This window comes from Fusarium pseudograminearum, chromosome 1 (assembly GCF_000303195.2).
Source record: "Fusarium pseudograminearum CS3096 chromosome 1, whole genome shotgun sequence".
Taxonomy (NCBI): Eukaryota; Fungi; Ascomycota; class Sordariomycetes; order Hypocreales; family Nectriaceae; genus Fusarium; species Fusarium pseudograminearum.
In genome coordinates, this window is record NC_031951.1 from 8,211,056 (window position 1) to 8,232,802 (window position 21,747).

The 21,747-nt window shown below is 48.8% G+C and overlaps 6 protein-coding genes across 6 annotated transcripts, besides 3 other annotated features; 1 reads left to right on the plus strand and 5 right to left on the minus strand.

The window, feature by feature from the left end:
* Positions 1–352: 352 nt before the first annotated feature.
* On the minus strand, positions 353–1,267 carry FPSE_08647 (uncharacterized protein; the record flags this gene model as incomplete). Its single annotated transcript, XM_009261765.1, has 3 exons — positions 353–723; positions 776–1,170; positions 1,230–1,267. 3 exons carry the CDS (start codon positions 1,265–1,267, stop codon positions 353–355), a joined length of 804 nt encoding a protein of 267 aa, XP_009260040.1.
* Positions 1,268–2,004: 737 nt separating this feature from the next.
* FPSE_08648 (uncharacterized protein) lies at positions 2,005–5,303 on the minus strand (the record flags this gene model as incomplete). The annotated part of the gene is made up of 7 exons (XM_009261766.1): positions 2,005–3,076; positions 3,129–4,813; positions 4,867–4,932; positions 4,989–5,007; positions 5,062–5,120; positions 5,175–5,240; positions 5,301–5,303. The coding sequence occupies 7 exons, from the start codon at positions 5,301–5,303 to the stop codon at positions 2,005–2,007; spliced, it is 2,970 nt and encodes a 989-aa protein (XP_009260041.1).
* Positions 5,304–6,923: 1,620 nt separating this feature from the next.
* FPSE_08649 (uncharacterized protein) lies at positions 6,924–8,940 on the minus strand (the record flags this gene model as incomplete). Its single annotated transcript, XM_009261767.1, has 4 exons — positions 6,924–6,978; positions 7,336–7,993; positions 8,042–8,808; positions 8,864–8,940. The coding sequence occupies 4 exons, from the start codon at positions 8,938–8,940 to the stop codon at positions 6,924–6,926; spliced, it is 1,557 nt and encodes a 518-aa protein (XP_009260042.1).
* Positions 8,941–9,928: 988 nt separating this feature from the next.
* Positions 9,929–11,308, plus strand: FPSE_08650 (uncharacterized protein; the record flags this gene model as incomplete). Its single annotated transcript, XM_009261768.1, has 2 exons — positions 9,929–10,023; positions 10,096–11,308. 2 exons carry the CDS (start codon positions 9,929–9,931, stop codon positions 11,306–11,308), a joined length of 1,308 nt encoding a protein of 435 aa, XP_009260043.1.
* A 375-nt stretch (positions 11,309–11,683) lies between these two features.
* Positions 11,684–13,524, minus strand: FPSE_08651 (uncharacterized protein; the record flags this gene model as incomplete). The annotated part of the gene is made up of 5 exons (XM_009261769.1): positions 11,684–11,903; positions 11,955–13,028; positions 13,083–13,209; positions 13,276–13,343; positions 13,424–13,524. 5 exons carry the CDS (start codon positions 13,522–13,524, stop codon positions 11,684–11,686), a joined length of 1,590 nt encoding a protein of 529 aa, XP_009260044.1.
* An 868-nt stretch (positions 13,525–14,392) lies between these two features.
* Positions 14,393–17,519, minus strand: FPSE_08652 (uncharacterized protein; the record flags this gene model as incomplete). Its single annotated transcript, XM_009261770.1, has 4 exons — positions 14,393–15,265; positions 15,334–15,718; positions 15,772–17,173; positions 17,270–17,519. 4 exons carry the CDS (start codon positions 17,517–17,519, stop codon positions 14,393–14,395), a joined length of 2,910 nt encoding a protein of 969 aa, XP_009260045.1.
* A 914-nt stretch (positions 17,520–18,433) lies between these two features.
* Positions 18,434–18,461: a microsatellite.
* Positions 18,462–18,880: 419 nt separating this feature from the next.
* Positions 18,881–18,905: a microsatellite.
* Positions 18,906–21,308: 2,403 nt separating this feature from the next.
* Positions 21,309–21,350: a microsatellite.
* Positions 21,351–21,747: the final 397 nt, after the last annotated feature.

Below are 21,747 nucleotides of genomic sequence, written 5' to 3' on the forward strand. Positions count from 1 at the left end.
GTTAAAGGCTTGATTAGGTATTTTTAGGTGGTCAAGACAAGATGTGTGTCCAGCCAATCATAAGTGGTCTGTTGCAACCCACCTCGGTAAAGTTCGGTGTGCATATTCCCGATAGTCAATGTCTTAAAAGGTGAGCTACTTAGAACCTACCAACATAACATGACATATAATTTATATAGGTAATTATAATTGAAGACAAGCCTTGCCTACCTAAATCTAAGGGTATCAGTTTCACATACTATTGTTTACAATGTATGCTCATGCATTTCCCCTGTTTCGAGGAGTTGCGAATGTTGACAAACCAAAATCAATGAATCATCTACCAACATAAATGTAAAAACTCGTCTCATAATTACAGAGAAGCCTTGAACTTGCCATCAATCTCAATAATCTTCTCCACACTCTTCTTGTAACCCTCCTCGTTCTTGATCCTCTCAACGTACGCCGCCACCTTGGGGAACACGGTCTTCCAGGACTCTTCTCCCTCAAACGAGCCAAACTTGTCAAGTTCTGGCTCAGCTGCGATCAGCGGGAAGCTGAGCAGGATATCCGCCGATGTTAGCGAAGTGCCGCAAATGTAGTCGCCTCCCGATGTGGCAAGATGGCCCTCAATCATCTTCAGGTTGACTTGTAGATTGGGGGCAATGAATGAGGAGATGACCCGGTTAGCCAGCATCGTTGAGATGGGACGGATGAAGAAGGGGACCATCGGGGACTTGAGCACTTGAATACAAGTTAGTAAACAGCAATCTATCGAGAAAAGGGTCAAACATACTGCCGATGACAAGTCCCATGACCAAAGGAGGCATGAGAGTACCCTCACAGTAATGAAGGTAATACTGATATCTCATCCACATCTCAGTCTCGCCTCCAATCTTGCCCTCCATACCCTCCTTCCATCGCGACGGCATCAGCCTCTTACCCTCAGCCACATTCTCGGTGAGGTACTGCGTAATGAAACCACTCTCAGCTAAAGTGATAGGCTCAGCGCCTGCCTCAGCACCAGCGGGCGTGAGTTGGATGACAGGCGACTTGCCCAGAGGGTGAATCTTCTGAAGCTCTGGAGGGGCAAGGAATGTCTGCTTGTTGCGGTGGAAAATCTCGAGCTCATAAGGCAACTTGAGCTCCTGGAGGAGCCAGAGAATACGTTGAGAGCGAGACTTTTCGAGCCTAGTTCCATTTGTTAGTATCAGTAATTGAGAGTGTAGATGAAATCATGAAAGACGAACCAAAAGAGCTTGACATTGGGGAGTTCGTTAGAAGCCATTGTGAGGTGTATGTATGGTAGGAATTGTCTAGTATACGGGTAAACGATTCTGAATGAAACAAAGCACACACCAACTCAACAAAGTTTGGGCGCCTTGCATCATATATGTATGTACTACATAGTCACGTCGGGTTTTGTAGCCTCGGTCAAGCTTCCCAATGTGGTCGGACCTAACTAGACTGCCCGGTGAATTATGACATCCTTGCGGCCTCACACCATTATCGTTGGCTGGTTGATGCAGATCAGTTGAGATCCACATATCATATATCACATGTACCGAGTATCTCAGCTCGAGCCTCCTCGTATCATCCACCTCTGCATCTTACTGGTAATAAAGGTTTTTATGATTCATCTCATTTCATACAAACAAAGGCCTCTAAACTTTAGCCTTTCATCTAACTTGGTCTATGCCACTCCCTGATGCTACCGTTCGCTGTGATGTACCTAGTACAATGCAATGCAATGATGAACCTGTCCCCTTGTAGTCCGTTCTCAACAAAGCAAATATATGAGAACCAAACGCCATGTGTTCTCCAATGACTCCTCCAACCTGGCATAATGCCAACAAAAAAACAAAAAAACGCGTCAACGCACCGCCGCCTAGTTTCTTGTAAAAAACCACCAGTATTCTTCTGTGTATCTTCAGCATGTGTCTTTGCTATGCAGTTGATCCTAACATCAAACAGTATTTCTTAGGTAAAGGTAGAATTTGCTCGACAATAACCACTCAGGTTTACTCATCGTCGTCGAGTCTTAGCTGCTGGAGCTGGGGCTGGGGCGTCATTAACAGCCTCACGCTTCCGAGTTTGCTTTCGAGATCGTGGCGGTGGAGGAGGATCACTGTGCAAGTGTCCCAGCTCCTCAAGCGCTGTCGTGTTCTCCCATTGGAGACTGCGATAGTTCGATGTATCGGGTGTCTTATCCCGGATACGTGTACTCATTCGCTTCTGATTTTCCTCCTTCTTGTCGTTCTCCTCCTCGGCTGAAAGGTAGGTCTTGCGGCTCTGCATGTGCTTAGCAATCTTCTCCTTGAAAGCCAGAAGCTCTTTTCGAAGTTTGAGTTCGTTGAATCCACGAGGATCCAGCCACTTGATAAGCTCATCAACATGTTCAGGCTCTGAGATGTAACCCCATTGGTGCGCGTTGAAGACGCTGGTGTTGGACTCCTCCATGGCCTTGCGTTCGGGCACTGTCATGTTGAATTTTGCTTTATACTCTTCTTGAAGATCAGCAGGCAAGTCGATGTAACCTTCTCGCTCGAGTTCGTCAGGGCCTTGGACCCAAATTAGACCGTTCGCATAATCCGCTGACGCTGTGGAGCTGTCGGGAAGGCCACCATATGGCATTCCATTCCTTTCAAACCAGTAGTACCGGTTCCAGAAGCGATCTTTTCCAAGCACTCGGGTTCGAGGACAGTCGGCCTCGCGCAGATCGTTCTCGATCACAGCGATTTCCTCTTCGCAATTCTTCATGATGTCCTCTTTCTTCTGAATGTCCTTCAAGAGCTTGATGAACTGCTTCGACTGCGCTGGGGGTTTTGGAGTCTTGGCCATCTTGGCAACCTTCTCCTTCTCCTTCTTGAGAGCTTGCTCTTCCTCTTGCTTGCGCTGCTTAGCTGTGAGAGGTCGTCGACGCTTTCGAGTCGATGGATCCTCTTCAGTCTCTTCCCCGTCGGCTTCTCGAGACATGATTGAATCATCGGGCTCGGCCATCTTTACATCGCCATCCTCTTCCTTTGGTGGCGAGGGAGGCATGTTATCTGGCAGCAAGATTTTCTTCTGCTCGTTGAGTTGACGTAAATCCTCGATGCTGTATGGATTGTTAGCACTAATTACTATCAGGCGTCTCCTTCGTAACTTACGCTTGCTTGCGCTGTCGCTGCCACTCGATTCTCTCCTTGCGGTACGCGGTCATGGTTTCACTACAGTCCTCCATGTAACCTCGCATAGCCTTAGTTTCGGTGGTCAGCATGCAGATGATCTGCAGAATCTTGACGCGTTGATTAACATCAAGCTCAGCATATCGCTGCTTGACGGTTTCCTGGGTGGCATCGATACCGGCAGGTACCAGAAGGTGCAACAGCTCCTCGCAGACATCGTGCTGACGTTCGTTCTCTGACAGCTGATGAAGAAGGCCCACAAGGATTCGCTCCCAGCCTCCGTTGGAAAAGTCTCGCTTTCGAAGATGCTCGATCCAATCGTAATCCTCCAAAAGCTGCTCGGCGCGATGCTTGGTCTCTTCCTCGCTCTCCTTCTCAGCAGCCGCAGCTTCAGCAGCCAGCCTCTCTGCCTCTGCTTTGGCAAGGCTGCTACGGGTGGCTCGTCTGCCTGGTTTGACTTCCGGCTCCGGAGTAGGCAGCGTACTGGCATCCTCGTCTTCCTCCTCCTCGCTGTCTTCTTCCTCGACTTCGGGCAGATTGATTCGCACCTTCCCACCGTCGGCTTCTGAGTCTACCAGGATCTTCAAGACCGAGCAATGAATCTCATCAATCAGCTGGATTGGCACTTTCTCCGAAGCAACGCAGAGTGCCTCGACGTAATCGTCAAAAGTGAAAGAGTCCAACTTAAAGACCTCACAGTACACATTGAGTGTATCCCAGGTCTCAAGCAATGGTCCGATGGATTCCATGTTGATGTTGTCGGAGAAATCGTCCTGGATTGCGTCATCGTTTTCGACCTTGGCCGGAGGGTCTCTGCAGAGAAATTTGAGTGGTGGACGCTTTCGATCATCCCGAGGCTCAAGCTGTAGATCTTCAATAGGGTATTTGGGAGGAGGGGGTGGTGGTGGTGGCGGAGTGGGCTCGCGTTGGGCAGGTGCCTGAATACCATAGTCTGAAGGAGAGCTGAATGGGTTGCCTCCGTGAACAGGCATATTGAGAGGCCATTTAAGACCCTTGGATCCCGATCCGTGCAGCCCCGGCTTCGCCTTGCTCTTAGGAGCTGGTTTGAGTTCTGGTAGGCGGACTGGGCCTGATTGAAGGGCTGGAATCAAGTCATGACTGTTAGTATCATGATGAGTGTGCGCTCTCTTCTGTGCTTGGAGTTGCTTGCGCTCCATGACCTTGGTGTCATATCGAAGATGAGGGGGAACGCGAGTGTCGATGTGATACTGACTTGCGTAATCATGCTTAACCAACCATGGTGCACCGTTCCAAGCATCACGGGTGACTGTTTTCTTGATGAAAGATCTGAGCATTGCCTTTGTGAAGATGCCTCGGTCTCGGCAGATATGCTCATCCGTGACTATCGTCTCCTCGTCTGAATCCTTGAGATCCACGAGGTAGCGGGTTGTGGGCAGAGAATGGCTTCCGTCAGGAAGAGCACGAGGGCCGAATGTAGTCTTATCACGAACCAATCCGTGAGCACGATCACCTCCCTTCATGGTCACTGTGACCTCTTCACCGGGGTAGTAGTCATGCTTGAACTCGTCGTAGATTTGATCGACGAGGTTATCGAGGCGAGAAACGGTCTGAAACTGCACCTTGCGCAGGATAGGACCTTTCAACGCCTCGGGAAACGAAGCTTCAACTTCTTTGCCACCCGCAAGCTAAATGGTCATGTAAGTCGAGAACGTTAAAAATTAGGGTTGACGGTACAAACCTCACTCTTCAACGCCTCAAAAAAGGTCAAACCAGAATGACCTGTGATTTGATCGTTGAAACGACGCTATGAGGTAGGTGAGCAAGGAGTACTGTGATATGAAACCAGACATAGTGGCTAACCTGTTTGTAGAAATCCATGCTAAGAATAGTATAAGCGAAGTGCATTTGGGATTGGCTAGCGAATGGAACTCACCGATCAAGATAGCTATCATAAGAAGTGAAAACCTCTCCTGTTTGAGGAATATGCCAAACCTATAACTGTTTAGTGGTTGCGCAAAATATGGAGCTCTCTGCACGTAATCATACCTCGGCGTTCTCATCTTCAATCTCCGCGGCCGGCAAGAAGCGGACGGGTTTGCGTTTGAAGAGAACCTTTTAATACCAAGTAAGTAAAAGAGCAGCCATGAGGGGGGGAGCAGTGGGAGCGCGTACCATTGTCTAGTATTGTAGGCGCAAGTGGCCGGTTTGGAAGTGTCAAAGAAACCACCTGCAAGGCTGAAGGTGCAGCCTTTCCCCCACTAATAAGAATGTCGGTTCAGTATGCCGATATATGATAGCATGAGCAGGCAGATGCAGGAACAAGAATGTGGTAGGAAAACGCGATAGTAGGAGTTCGTGCTAAAGTGAAATTTGGGGCCGTTTGTTGCGTGGGCAAATCGAGAAGTGCAAACGCGGGCGCGCAGGTGGGAAACAAATCGGGGGTGGGCTCCTCTCCTCGAGAGTGATGCGATGGAGCCCAGGCCTAGGCAGGATCGAGGCGACTTACACGGCGGAGGCTGATCAGGGTATAAGACGCGAAAAAGAAGCTGTATAAGTCGGCTTGGCCTGGTGAGGATAAAGCAAGCAGCGGGCGTGACGAGAGTCGGGGTGAGGGCTAGAGTGAGAACGATGTAGGGAGGAGAAGAAAAAGAAGAGCCCAGGAAGGAAAGGAAAGAAGGAAAAGAAGCGGGCTTCCATGGACTGGACGCGACGGGAGTTTAACGGCTGCTCACCAGGGTTCCGGGGATGATGGGTGGAGTCACTGGGAGCTAAGAGATACTTGCAATACCACTAGTGTTCCGCCCATGATTCAGTACCTTGCTTGTATAAGTTACATCCACTCCAATCCCGTACCTTGCGTTTGTTAGTGCATCAGGCCCAGGTTCACGGGAGGAGGCATTGGTAGATGTGTCGGGATTTTGCATTCAAATAGTGTATTAGACACACCGTTAAATATTATTTCTTCTTCTCAATCCACAGAAGAATACCAGCCTTGCTAAAAAAGGACCATATATCTCGTCAATCAATGCTGTGCTGTCATCCCAGCCAGCGCGTCAATCAAAATGGATGCCATGTCCCAGATTTTTTTTTAGCTTAGCTCCTCATGGGGTCCGCCAACCCCTGCGGCCCGCCGGTCCTCCTCCTCACGGCCTTAGATCCATCATCCAACTTTGTCCGCCTATAAAACAAGCACAAGTCGACTTTTTGCCAACGTTCTTGGGCTCATTTTAATCCTCGAACAATTCCGGATGCAACCAGGGGCCGAACCGTCTTGATAAACGAGTATTTGAGAAATTGTACAGGATATAACCATAATCTTGAAAAGTCCCCGGACACTCGGCATACCGTCATCTCGGGACGCCAAGTCAGCTTCTGATACAAACACCACTCACTCTACAAAGAAACAAACAGATTTCAACAATACAAGAGTCTCCAAGGATAGTGCACTATCAATTCAGTTTATCTATTGTTTCAAGTTATTGTTATATAAACGCATCATGACATAGAACTTTGCAAGTTTCCACAACCAACTCGTCTAAGTCAGATACCATTGATATATCCAGCTCGCTGTCACAACAGATCCCAGTAGCCTAGTAGAATCCAGCAATCATGTTATCATGCATGATTACAACAGACACCCTCCCACTGCAGTTTTTGACAATGGCATAAATACTACCTACCTGCAGCTCCCAAGCTAAACCCGGAGTCTCCTCCAGGGGCCTGGAGAGCTCCACATTTCAGATCGCCAATTTATTCCACCGCCACCTGCTAGGCACTTGTGAAGCTGAGGATACTTCAACGTTGGATAACAGTGTTGACCAGGTGGCCAGTATGACCCAGTGTCATAATTCTATGACTCTCGAGTAAATTGAACAATTGATATTTGAGGCTCAAATAGACATCATGACAGACAACCACTGTACCCATGCTTGCCTGCCAAGTCACGAATTATCACAAACTAACGACCACTGTGCATCCCTACCCTTGGAGTCTCCATCTAACCCTGAAAGGCTTGTGTTATTTATGCCAACTCCATCCTTGCGCGCTACTCAGTTCTTACTCACCTTCTTATCTCACCAGAGAGTTGCATTACTTCTAATGAAACTACGTCTTGATGCACTCATTCATCTCAGAAGGTCACAGAGGTTGTCCAGTTTTCAAAAGATAAGAAATCTATTTGGGTATCTTGATATCTGCTTCAGCTTACGCAGTGAAATACACAACCATATATCCCACCCAGCTCCCAACCACACCTATCGCAGTGTAAGAGCTCGTAAACATCAATGGAATAAACTCATACGCCTTTCCGAAAATGAGGTGATGTAGAAGAGAGCAGTACAAAATAAGCGGAATACTTATAGCGATGTAAAGAGTGCTGAAACGGTCTAGGAGGAAGATCCTAGGCTTGTTGGAAGCAGGGGCAAGGCGACTAAACGCCAAGAGGAACACCACCAGCCAGACAATAGTGTAGATGGTCTTGATAGGGAACTCCGCCGGTGTGAAAAGGAGCGGGAAGAGTGACACATAGCCGGCCACGACTAAAGGCCGGAAGGCTCCTAGATGGCGCCTGTCCCGAAGGGCGATAAGACTGAAAGGGATAATGACGAGAAGGATAGCCTTCTCGTGCACATGCCAACCGAATAGGAAAGAGGAGTAGCCACACAAGGTGACAGCACCAATGAATGTTTCCCAAGTGGGTTGGAAGAAGAGCTTGATCAGAGGCACGACCTGGAAAAACAATGTGAGAACAAAGCAGGTTCGCGGACTGATCTCTGGCAATACAGCGAACGCCGTGTCTCCAACCAAGCCACGGGTGACACTTTGCAATGCGCTCTTGTTGACAGCCCATCCAAGTCGTGGGGCAACTATAACAGGTTAGACATACGCGCTTGTGCGATAGAAGAGTGACATACCATGAATAAGGATTCGATCAGCAAAGGAGTAAAGAGCCCAGACGTTGGGCGCCCAGTAAGCATGGCAGAGTCCACGGGAGAAGGGGAAGAGCCGGCTTAAAAGCTGAGGGATCTGATCCATAGCAGCAAAAGGACCAAAGGCTGCTCCAAAGATAGCTCCAATACCCAAGCCCAGCTTGATCGAGTTCAAAAATCGAATGCGAAAGATGGACTTGGAGGACAAGCAATATGCGCGCAAAAGATAGACAAAATAGGCTGGGGCCAGGTACAAGTAGATGTGCTTGAAACAGAGCAGGGCGGCAAAGATGAGCCCACTGCTCAGTAGTTCACTCTTTTGGCGCGCTAGAACAAGAGACATGACAAGAATACCGTACATGAAGCCATTGTACTGGAAGTGGATATGGTCGATGATGAGAAGTCCTGGGGAGAGAATGATTGACAGAGCAACGGTCTGAGCAGCACGGCGAGACTTGAGAGGCGCAGTTTCGATAAAGGTCTGAAGCGCCCAGACCAGAACAAGCTCGGTGATGATGACAGAAGTACGTTGGAAGTAGACGGTCTGCCAGCTATCGTAGTCGAGGTTGTAGACCTTGACCATGAGGGGATCTACGAGACGAGCGACATGGGCGAGTATCCATTCGAAGTAGGCGAAGAAGGGCGGATAATCCAGAGTCCATTCCGAAGTCTTTTCGACATACCACTTCTCCAGAGGAAGACTGTTCGTGATGGCGAGCCAATTGCGATGAACTTCAAAATCGGTGGATTTGCTGCGGATGGGGATTAGCGACGCGACAGAACAAGACAAGACAGACAGCCACTTACTAGGCGGGGAACAAGAGGATCTTGAACGCAGCAGCGACAAGCGCAGTCTGCGCAAGTGTCGGATAGTGCTCACTCATGATGCGCGGTGACGGGTTTCGTTGTCGCTGAGCTGTAGTGGTCACCTCTTGCCATGACCTTTTTTCGATTCTTAGATACAAGTCATGAGGAGATGGAGATTGGCTCGTGTTCCTTTTGGGAACCTGGCCTAACCTAAAGGATGGAGGATGAGAGCAGGTCCCCACTAAAATGATATACCCTAGGATTGACAGCTCTGGAACTTGCGGGGGGGTCATGTACTTGGTTAAGCTCACAGCTGGTTGGGTAGAGTTTTGTGCAACAGTGAATAGCATCAATTCGACGATGGATATGCACCGGTTCTCTTGATTAAGCGAATTGCATTGTTCAATCGCTGAAGCATCTCAAAAGGGGCTGTTGTATGTAAAACTAATAAGCTATCGACGGGCCGAGCTCTATTCATCCAGTTTCCTGCAATGCTCAAGTCCACCAATCATGATCTCTACTGGGTTTCCCCAAGCCACGTCGCTCTAAAAACTAATTGACTTGGTACGCCACAGAACCCCTTCAAGGCTGAGCTGAATGGTTCGCATGTGGGTGGCTTCATTAACCCCATTTACTCTGTGTCCTCTCATGAGACGTTGTTCAATCTCTAGACGACGACCAATTATTGATGACATTGTTTATTTTCTGAATGAAATTGCTGTGTCTATTCTATTTGATCCATTATTTGCGCCTCGTCAAAAGCCTGTAATTACCAGTTCCTCAACCAGCAACTTACCGTCATTCCCCCCGCTCTTAGAACACCATCTTGTACCTATTTCGGAGCTGCACATTGTTTCCAGGGGCTACATAGTGCAAAGTGTCCTCAGCCTTGCCTCCACCAACATCGGCTCGTATCTTCCACTTCCCGAGCCTTCTTGTATTACGACTCGCCTTTTTTCTTTCTTTTTTGGGTGTAAAAGGAGTGTTATTTCAAGTCGTGTCTGTGGTTGATTCCTTGACATATCCCTGTTTTTGTTCGTTTTATTTGTCCATTAGAGAGCTACCATGAAGGTCTCTTTCTCTTTGGCTGCGCTGCTGGCAGCAAGCCTGTCGCAGGCCCAGTATCTCATCAGCGAGCTTAGTTTTGGTCATGCTGGAAGGTTTGTTCTGCACCTTATACTTTTGTATTAGCACTATCCAAGAAACGTTATTAACCCGTATCCCGCCTGCAGGATAAGTCCCGCCGAGTCTCGTGGACAGATTCCCAACTTCGCCGTCCAGGGCAACCCAAACACTCCCGAGATTCTCTCCAACCGAATCATCCTCACTCCTCTCGCCCCTGGTAACCAGCGCGGTGCCATTTGGGGCCAGCAGCCTTTGCTCCGTACGCAATGGATCGCTGACGTCGACTTCCGAGCCAACGGCCCCGATCGCGGCCGTGGTAACCTCAACATCTGGCTTGTTCGCAACGGTCCTGCTACGATCGGCGCCGGGAGCATCTACACTGTTGGCAAGTTTGACGGTCTCGCCCTGGTTATCGACACATCTGGCGGCTCGAGCGGTATGGTTCGCGGTTTCTTGAACGACGGCAACACCGATTATTCCAGACAGAACAACGTTGATGAGCTCTCGTTCGGCCACTGCCCATACAACTACCGCAACCTCGGTCGACCTTCGCAGGTTAAGCTTCGACAGACTGCCAGGTCTTTCCGCGTTGAGCTGGACGGCAAGCTCTGCTTTGAGTCTGATAAGATCAGCATTCCTACCGGCTACCAGTTCGGTGTCACTGCTGCCACCCCTGATAACCCTGACTCTTTCGAGGTCTTCAAGATGGTTGTCATGGCTGATAACAGCGACGCTGGTGCTGTTCGCAACGATCCTCCTAAGCAGCAGAACCAGAACCAGAATCAAAACCAGGCCCGTGGTCAACCCGCCAAGGCCAACTCCAACAATAACAACAACAGAAACGATGGCGAGTACGCAGATGAGGATCCTGATATCTTCTCAACCTCCAAGACCCAGTTCATGGATCTGCACAACCGCCTTCAAAACACCAACCACCAACTCTCATCTCTGCAACGCACCTCTTCCCGTCACCAGCAGCAGGATGAGAAGCGCCACGAGGATTTGACCTCCCTCATTGGCCAGCTCCGTGCTGATATGCGCAAGCTCGATGATATTACCGCTCTCAACTCACGTATCTCAGAGCTCGAGAAGGACATTCAGGGTCTCCGAAAGGAACTCACCCGCAAGCTGCAGTCTACCGAGCGCACCTTCAAGACCACCCTCTCCGACCACCACAGCACCCTGTCAGAGGTTGTTATGAACAAGACTCCTGGTCACAAGTTCCTCATCTTCTCCATCATCGGCACCCAGTGCATTCTCGTCGCTGCCTACGTTGTCTACAAGAGAAGGCGAGCTTCCATGCCCAAGAAGTACCTGTAAATAAGACACGAGTCAAGAGGAGGATATTAACGGGTCAGGGGTTGCACATTTATTGAGGTGAGGTTCCATGCGTTGGCGCGCTGTGTTGCTGTGTTTTGTAAATTAACTTAGATGCATGAGCCTTGTGTATACGGAAGAGTCTTTGTGTTTGTGAAAATCAACGAGGATAAATTTGAAACTATGTCATGATTCGATAACCAAAACCCTGTGCATATCCAACAAAATCATTCTTATCGTCAATTCCAGTATTCGACGTTATTAGACTGCCTCGATAAGACAAGAAGTCTTCTTGCCAATCCCTGTGTCATTAAACTTCCCATTCTCTTGTCCTTGTGAATATCAACCTCGTAAAAAGCTCCAACGCTAGCCGATTTCTTAAATCTTCTCAAAATTGCCGTTAATTACGTCAAGCATCTCGTCACCCTTGGGCGCACCAGAGCTCAGGTTTTCATAACCTCCGTACGTAACAAGGATATCATCCTCGATACGCACGCCGCCAACGGGATAATATGTCTCGAGGAGGTCACGATTGATAAACTTTGCATGTGTCGAGTTGTTCAAGAAGTATCCCTCAATGAAAGGACGGCAGAAGTAGCTTGTACATATCAGTAACAGTTCGCGAACGCGGGAGTGGTCGGATACTTACATTCCTGGCTCAATTGTAACTATCATGTTAGGCTGAAGAGCCTGTCTCGGCTTGATTGGGCCTGTGGTTGAAGCCAGGCGGTGCATGGCCACCAACGCGGCAGCAGTCACCATCTCACGCTTTCCGCCCTCGACGTGAAAGTTGTCTCGCATTAGGAGACGCTCATCACCGGTGACATCGTGGACTTCAAGACCAAGGTGATGGCCCAGACCGTGGGGAAAGAAAGCTGCAACAGTACCCGCCTTTTGGATCTCATCAAAGCTACCTCGCAAGAGACCCAACTTGCGCAGACCTTGAAGAGCAACGTCGCTGGCATGAATTTGCAGTTCATAGTAAATAGTGCCGGGTTTGACACGTGCGATACACTCTTCTTGCATGCGCTGCACGATGGAGTAAATTGCGGAGGCTTGCTTTGAGAAAGAGCCGCTGATAGGAAGGGTGCGAGTAATGTCGCTGGCATAACATTGGTACTCACACCCAGCATCGACAACCATGAGTTGGTTTCCCTCAAGTGGCTGGTCATTGGACTCGTAGTGCAATATGGAGGCGTTGACACCGGCACCAGCAATGATTGGGTACGCCTGGACATGTGCACCACGTGAAGTACAAGCTGCGAGAATAACTGCTGCGACATCCTGCTCGTTGCGCATAGTCAGAAGGCGTTCGGCAACAGCACGATGCGCGGCGGCTGAAATGCGTGCAGCACGACGGATGAGCGCAACTTCGTATTCTGTCTTGATTACGCGGGCCTGGTCCATGGCAGGACGCAACTTGGAGCAGTTGATCTTGGTCTGTCCTCGAGGCCGGTCGTGAAGCTTAGGAGCCTGGTCTGTATGGATGACATAAAGAGTCCTCTCAGGACGGAGCTGACTGTGGAGGAACTTTTGCAGTTGAGCAGTGTATCTGACATCGTCAACATCATACTTTCGCATGGCCTCGGCGGCGTCTGGAGTTGGGCCATGGTATAAGACCTGGCGCGGCTCAGCGTAGGGAATCCAGAGAATGAGACGATCCGTAGCGATATCATAAGTGAGAACACAGTCAGGAAAGTTGGCGCCGCTCATATAGTAGAAGCTGAAATTTGGTCAGCAAGATGATTTATGACAAAGGATGGATAGGATAACAAACTATCTCCGTTGTTTGAAAGGAGGCGATTGGTCTGAGTCCTCGTAGAGCCGCGTAGGCTCACCAGGAAGGTAGATGAGGCCATCGGTAACGCCAAGCTCCTTGACAACCTTGCGCGCATGAAGTTTTGCTATGTTAAGTGTCAATTGTATGTTATTTCGTCGAACCACACAGTCTCATCTCTGTCTCGACTTACCAGGATACTTGTTACCGCTGCTGCTTTTACCGCTAGAGTCACCGTCGTTCCTCTTCACCTCAACACACCTAACTCACAACTCTGATCAGTAACCTGGACCATTTCGCTAAAGAAAACCTTCCAGGTGTATATTATAAGTGCCACTCACAGCGCGTCAAACTCATCCTCAAGCACAAACTCGTAGCTGACAGAGGTTCTTTCACGTGCTTGAGGCTTTTCCTCCCCGCAAATGGGCTTGGGCGGTGTCATCTGCGCACACTATAAATGAACGAATCCGACTCGTAGGAGACTAGATAAAACGAAGGGGCTTGAGTAAAAAAGAAAGAAAAAAGGCCGAGATATACTAAAGAGAGCTGATTCGAGATGCGCAGGCAGTTGGGGAATAAACGTTGCTTTTGTGAGGACGGTTTTCCATGTGATAGCTAGCACTAAAGCTACAGTAATCAATAAGCTGAGCTCAGCGTATCGTAGCGCTGCGATAACGCCTTATAAGCCCAACAGTACTAATCCATTCATTTCATGACGCAACCAGGCCAGATCGATAAAGCGACGGTTTAGTCTTTGATAAAACTGTTGGGGACAAGTCAACTTACTAATAGTAACTTTATTGATTGTCTTAGTTTTTTTTTAAATACAAGCATATTTCCATCCTGTTGAAGTCCATCTACCTACTTGAGGAAGCACTCAAAGCACATCAGCATCGCGTTATCAATATAATCATCTGTCTGCTTTGGTATGTTTCAAGTCGCCTTATGGCATGTCTCGTTCATTATATCTATACTGGAACTGGATACAATGTAGTATGGAGATAATCCCCCCTGACTACCACACTCCTAGCCAGCTTCTTCCACCACCAAACTCCTAGCAACATGAAGACAATCCAATTGTTGCCTGTATATACAACAGTCCTACCACCGTCTATGTGCGTTGGCAATATCTAAGAACGTAAGCAATCCCTTGCTATCAGCCTCAAACCAAGGTATCCGAGGACCCCTAACAATCCAAACACTCCATCCCAAATCAGAATCGCTCTTCCCAAAAAATCAAAATCAAAATCACTAGCCGACGCCTCGCGTGCTCCTCCCGTATCATAAATGGGTATCAAATGTAGCGACCGTTACATTCCTTGGAATCCTCCTCTTCCTGAGCCAAAGAAGCCTCCCCAATCCGCCTGCATTCCCTGTTCTGTAAACATTTGTTGTATTTGCCTTTCCTGATGTTGCTGTCTGTGCGCTCGTCTGTGCGCCATTGAATGACCCTGGTGGATAGCGTGCGTCTGTGAAACCGGTCGTCTTTGTTGCATTGTTGGCGGTTGGCTTGGCTGCTGCATAGCCATGAGGTTTGCTGGGTTGGCATACATGGGCTGAGGCGACACACCCATCATTCCCTGGCTTTGTTGGTGCATCATATAAGGCGGGGGCTGCCCGAAGATCTGGCTTTCCACGTCGTCGAACGTTCCGGTCAAGAACAGCTGCATGTCCTGGCCTTGATCCGCTATACTTGTAGTTGGATCTGTCTTGCTGGGGAACCCAAGTTCCATCATAGGCTGGTTCGGGTAGGCAAATGGGTCTTCCGAAGGAAACATGAGTGAATCGAGTTTGTTGACATTGTGCATGCCGATTGGCTGCCCTCCGTAAGGGAATCGTTGGGCGCTCGTTGCTGTACTGGTGGTCGACTCCGGAGTGCTACGCTGCATATCCGGGCTCATGAAGTCACCAAAGTTGGTAGCGAAGCTATTGTCCTGGAAAGAAGTGATGCCTCCTCCCTGCATGTCCATGGTACCTTGTGACATGGTTGTTGGGTATGAACTTGTCGAAACTTGGCTTGCGCGTGTGAAATCGACGGTTCCAATCGACGACATGCTTGCAGGAATGGGGACGTGGTGTGAAGAGCCAGAAGAAGGTCGTCCTGTAGGGGCTGATCTCTTCTTCGAAGGCACCTGTCGGATAGATCCGGCATCGAGTTGCTCTGGTAGTTCATCGAAGAGCGCCTATTTTTGTCAGATCAGTATTATGAACCAAACATCAAAACCAAAAGCAAGACAAAAATACAACATACCGTGAGAGCACCAGTAACTCGTTCCGCTGACATGCTCTTTTCCGACAGTGCTGCTATCATATCCCTTCCAGCTCTAGCATCCGCAAGAACCTCACTAGATCCAGGTTTCTCAGGGTTTTCCGTGGCATAAAAGACTAGCGAAAGAACAGCAAAGAATTCAGTATACAGCATGAACCAGTACGGCCCACTAAGAACTCTTTGTTTGCGAATCTCAAGTCCAATGTGCACGATATTGCGAGAAACACTGATTGCTGCCGCTGCGCAGGCATACGAAAGCTCATCAACCTTGGTCCCTTGACTTAGGCGAGGAGAAACATAATGCAAAAATGGTCTGTATAAGACAAGTTGGACATGCGCATACGCAAATCTCAACAGGTGCCGGATTCTAAGCAAGGCGTTAGTACAGTTTCGCCCAGATCCCATCCTGATTGTACTTACCTGACAGTCTCAATCGGACCCTCGCCGCTTGGACGCCAGTGTTGGGGCAGCCTTTCAAACCAAGAATGAAGTTCGGCTTCGATTTCCTTGATCCGGCCATAGCTAATGAGATAGGTAGAAGCGGGCTTGTTGTCCTTTGAGAGACCCTGACCCAATCCCTTAGTTGGGTAGACATATTTTGTAACCTTGGCCAATATTTCCATCAATTCTGAATGGGCATTGAATGCTTGGAAGAATGATGGCGCCGCAGGAGGTGGTCGCAGAATACCGGTGTGGGTGATGAACTCGTCGTCGACTTCTAAAGGAAATGGTTGATCAATGTCGTCCACATTGAGAAGAAGAGGAAAGCCAAGCAATGTCGAAACATAAATATCCATCTGTCGGACTACATAGAAAACGCGCTTCCTGACTTCCTGTTCGATTGGGTCGATCTTTTCGTGTTCCAAATGTCGATGAAGACCCAGCCGGAGTGATGAGCGCAGTGCAATACCAACAAAGGAGTAGCAGCTGCTGAGGTTCGAGGTAGCTTGGAGAAAAAGAATAATGAATACTAAAGCCTGGAGAGATATGAGATCTCGACAATCCGTAACGTCGTGTAGAACAGATCGCGCGGCGTTATAATATTTGAGCCCTTCTTCCGTCGCATCTTGATACGCCATACTTCGCGGGTCGGTGTCGTCCAGGTTGTTATACATGCAGCCGAGAGCCATAACAGAGAAGAGGAGTCCCAGATACTGTGTTTCCTCCTTTGTCAGATTGTCCAGTGGGCGCTCGTAAATTTTGTCCATTTGCTCGTAAAATGTGGGAACGTGAACGATACGAATAAGACAGGTCGCGCAACTGAGAGAATAATAACAAAGCTTTCGGGTGATATCTTTTGGTGGAAGTTCGGGGTAACTGGGTGCAATTGAGAATGGCGTTCCGACGGAAGACAGAGAGGGCGAATCCAGGCCGGCCGGTCGTTCGGCACGAGGTAGAAAAGGAGCTTTTGAACTTGGGCCAAGCATGCCTCGGAAATGCTCCTTCATGCGCTTCAGGAATACCGCACCGGATGAGATACCGTGGAAATCCCAGCTTCCCTTTTCGTCGAGATCGAGTTGACCAACAGAATCGATCATGGATGTCAGATGACCATCATTTGGATCGGATTGGTTTGACTGATGACTCTGGTGACTATGGTGACTTGGCGGAGGCTGTCGGATTTTGGAGGTTTGAGAGCGAGCATTTTCGCGGTTGCGAAATTCTTGTTGAATGGCGGGATCGAGGTTCGGATCGGCTAAGTCGACGTCGGGCATAAATTTAGATAGCAGAGACTCGGCGCGTTGTAAACGGCTTTCTAATGCCTCAATATACTGTGGCGCCGGGTTTCTTCTCCTATTTGAAGGCTTGTCATACGTGCATTCTGCAGGGAACGGTTAGTCACCGTGCGATATTCCGACAGGAGAACTTGAAAGCAAAAGCAGGCGCTTGAACGGCCATATATCAGGGGGCCGCGTACCATAGCTGTAGACAGAGCAGTGTGTGCATGGTTGTTTGCCGTCGCATTTGATCTTTTTTCGTCTGCACTCGTCGCAGGCGCGTGTTACTCGTCGTCGCTTCTGGATCGGTTGTGATGACGCGCCAGGCTGTCCACTCCCATCATCGTCTAATTCGATGTCGGATTTAATGCTTGCCGAAGGCGACGGGGCATCATCGTGCCAGTCGTGAGAAGATTGGCCGCCGTCGTTGGCGGCGGCGTCGAGGGGCATGTCGGGCTTGGTTGTATTAGCAATGGACAATACGTTTGGTTATTTTTTTGCAAAAAATTGGCGATATCAAGGGAACATCGAACGGAAGACAAGAGTTTCAGTGCGTCTTGGCGATGCTTAGTGCCCCCATCCTGGGTTCAACGCGCAAATGATACGAATTCCCAGCCGAGGCACAGAACAACGGCAACGTGAGTGCAGAAGCGCGATTGAAGGATGAGGGTTCAACGGCACAACGATCAAACGGCTCGCGGGTGATGTTATAGGCGCACTCACCGGTTGATAGGCTTTTCAGCCACGATGGAGTCGAATCTAGCGAGTTGGGTATTGTTCTAACAAAAAAAATAGCAAAAAAGGGAGAGGATAAGAGAATCGTCGTTGTCGTCGCCGCCGCCGCCGCCGCTATGCGGCAGAAATAGAGGTTGAAGCGGGCAGTCAAGTTGAAATGGTTACAGAATGAACGAGTTGCAGGGTGGAAGGCGTAAGTAGTAGAGGCCAGTGGCAGCCCATATCCCAATCGCCCCAAGACTCAAAGCCTAGACCATCAGCGTTTGAAAGACGTCAGTTTAAAATGCCGCAGAGAAAGTGGCAGAGTCAAGAATAGAAACAGAGAAGAGTCCAGAAATGAAATGAGATGGTGATGACGGGGAAATCGCCCAGGTATTGGGCAAACAGAGCGATTAGTACTGTACGAGTTGTACCCTTCTCTTCTACTAAGGTAATGCTGGTCGGCGGTACCTCGCCAGGTAGCACCAAGTACCGGAGGGTAAATAGCGTAGCGTTTCGGAGTGTACAGTACAGTTTTGTACAGGGCCGAACTAGTGCACAGGTAGACGACGAGACTAGGCTAAACTGTTCCAAGTTGCAGACAGGGAAAGGGATGGGATGGGATGTACATGGGGATGGGCAGGATTGCCAGAGAGAGTCAGAGAGAGAGAGAGAGAGGATGGAGCAGATTTCGCGACGGGACCGAAACGGCAGAGCGGGCGGGCACAGGCGATTTGGTAAAGTCTAACACTACAGCCCCAGGTACCTCCCAGCTAATCCACCTACAGCCTAGACCATGAACCTGCTGCAGGTTGGAAACCTACGAACGAGTGAGCAAGCGAAACGGGATGAGCGAACGAGGGGAGAGAAGGGCAGTCAAGTCAGTTGGGCGGGGCCTTCAAAAGGACCTGCCCAAGCTCCTACCTAACCAGCCAGCCAGCCCCAGGTGGACAAGCAGACGAGCCAGGCTTGAGCGGCTTCGATTAAGTTGTCAAAGCCAGTTAGCACCGTGTAGCTGGCACAGTCTTGCATGTATCTTTCTTTCGCGCTATTGTTAGTGCCGTGACAAAAAAAAAAAAAAAAAAAGAATCAAACCAAGGTAGATAGGTAGGTAGATAGGTAAATAATTTATGTAGACGAGTCTGTAGGCAGGTATGTATGGGGATGAGTGAGGCCACCGCTGACCAAGTGTGCCCAGATCTAGAGAGTGACGGCGGCGCATGCTAAGATTTGTCCAAGACTCAGTGCTAGCAATCAAGAGTTGCCAAAGCGAAAATGAGACACAAAAGGCTGGGAAATTCGACTGCCAAGCAATACCAAGGCGAAAAACATGTTGAGCCAAGACTAAAAGCCAAGTACTAAACGCCAACGGGCGACTGCGTCTGTACTAATGTTTGGTGCAGGCAGAGATGAGGAGGATACCATACTCTTATTTGCATTCTGCAACTCCATAAAGAGAGACATGGTTTAAAGCCAAATCCAACGTTGTCAGAATAATCTTTCCGAAATAGGTGATCCATTGAGGCAATAACCACGTATGGCTAATATGTAAAAGTGGCATTGGAGAGTCTGTGAGCAATGGCGTTTTGGTATCAAAGATACACTTTGAGGCTTCGAACGCTTCTTCTATACAAGGAATAATTAAGTTAAGGTTGCAGAATAGATCAAGATAGATTAACAGCGTAAAACTAACAACATGTTTATTTCTTTTATCTATCATGAGAGTTACTTCCTGTATCAGGGCGAATATACTCACGGTTGATAGCTTACATGACGATAAAGACGGCATCAGACCACAGACCCTCAAACAGAATACAAACCAACATTCTCTGATACCTCACACTGTGCATTCCGACTCACAGGGTAAACGGGAGGTACCGCAGGGGGGATAAGCCTTCGACGTACCGTACCAGCAGGGGAGGAAACATGGATCCAGAGGTATTGATTTGCTCACGTTGCTGTGTACAGACAAAAGAACCTTTGTCTTCACGAGAGAACTGCCTGTCTGAGTACGAATATTATCCCTGGTTTTTATTTCATTTACTCCGATCAAGAAACCGCGCATCGACGTCCGACGTTGTTTATTCTGTCGTATGCGAAATATTCCGTCTCAGAACTGCTTCGCTGTATACTCTGTATACTTTGACGCATTAGATGAATGAGTCAGGACCATTGTAATCAGCAGCAACAACAACACTACACTAACTCGTTAATTACTGTATGTAAATCGCGTAACGCATCAGTGGCTGAGTTGCAGGTCAGTGCCTTTCCAATTTGACGCTGTATCCCCTCCCTTGGAGAGGAACACGAATAACATATTATTACAGTACCAACGTGTGCGCAATTTGAAGCACAACCACGGCTAACACGGGACAGCAAAGTCGAGAGAAAGAGAAGGCATCTCCACTGTCCAGGGCCTTTCCAGTGGACGGATGGAAAGCCGCGCGGCCGCAAAATAGACTCGCAGTCTCAGGAACCACCCCTCTTGGGAGAACCGCCGTTCACAACGCTGCTGTGTGAACAAGCTCAAACTGTTGCACTGGTGGATTCAAGATGACTAGCGTTTTGTCGTTTAGCGATCAGGGTCAATTGATTGATTGATTGATTAATCAACTGGACAGGCGGGACAAAAGAGAGTGTCTGTCCTGTGCTGTGCTGCAATGATTTTGTCGGCAAACGTGATAATGTCATTGTTGGTACCCTTTCACACACAGCGAAGCAACATCGAGTAAAAGTACCCAGAAGTAATTTCAAGCACCCGCTATCAGTACGTGGAGAGAGGTCGAATGGGCATGTACCCGAATGGGGGGGGCGATGAACGAAAGCGCAAAACGCAAAACGCTCTAGACCAACCTTGTCGTCAGCTAAATCACATCCATCAACCCTGACCTTGACGACTTTCTTACATGGGTTGCAGACGGTGGTGGAGGCTTGTTGGACCTGTGTATGGCTGCGCTAGAATGAACCTAAGCCTCACAACACCAGAGATTTGTGGAGGATGTTCTTGTTTCCGTGTTATCTGCGATGATAGAGGTCTTGTGGCAAGAACTGCCGTTCCAAGAGCTCAAGAGTCGGAGAAGCGAGATAGCAATTGAAAAGGGAAAAGGGCGCAACCAAGCGTCATGTCGATCTGTCGTTGAATATGTACAGAGACACATCACAACGTTGCATGTCTGTCGGTAATCCCTGCAAATCACCAGCAACTCTATTCATCGACGGCCACAAACGGCCCTAACTTTGTCAATACCTTATCCTGCAGTCTAATGAATGCACTGGCTCAGAGGTGTCCTTTGCTGCTGCTTGACGCATGATGCAAGCTTAATAAAGAAGAAGTTTAATGAGAGAATTTGTCGGTGAGTTGCAATGACATGGACGGGGCAGGGTCCGTCCTCGTTGATTCATTGGATGGTATCATATACTTTGAGGTTGATGATGATACATTAGGCCTGATACTGAGTAGGAGTTAGGTAATATGTTGCATTGGTTGCCTCTTGTCGCTTGCCTCAGACTCATAGCCGACGTTTCTCTGTCTGTCTATCTGTCTGCCTGCCTACCTACCTGCTCTGTTGGTAAAAGCATCCCCAAGGTCGAGCTGAATTTAGAAACAGCCACATTCATCGGCTCCGGAAATCACGGAAGCTGGCAGCTTCTGAATGGGTCGTTCCGATGAAGGTGGCTTCCTAGCTTCCACCACGCTGCACAAGCGATCCAGAGCGCCAGCCACACATCCCCTCGTCAAAGACCCTGAAGTGCAGCCCTCCTATACACTTTGATTTTTTAATGAACCATTCTGCATCTGCATGACGATGTTCCCAATTCGATACTATTGAAGATATTAGTGCGCATGACATCATTCGTCTTACCATATTCTCATGACAACAAAGTACTACCTACTACCGCATGGATCCAAATTTCCGGCTCTTGTCCGGGTTTCCTCCGAGAACATTCTATCGTAGTTCCTGAT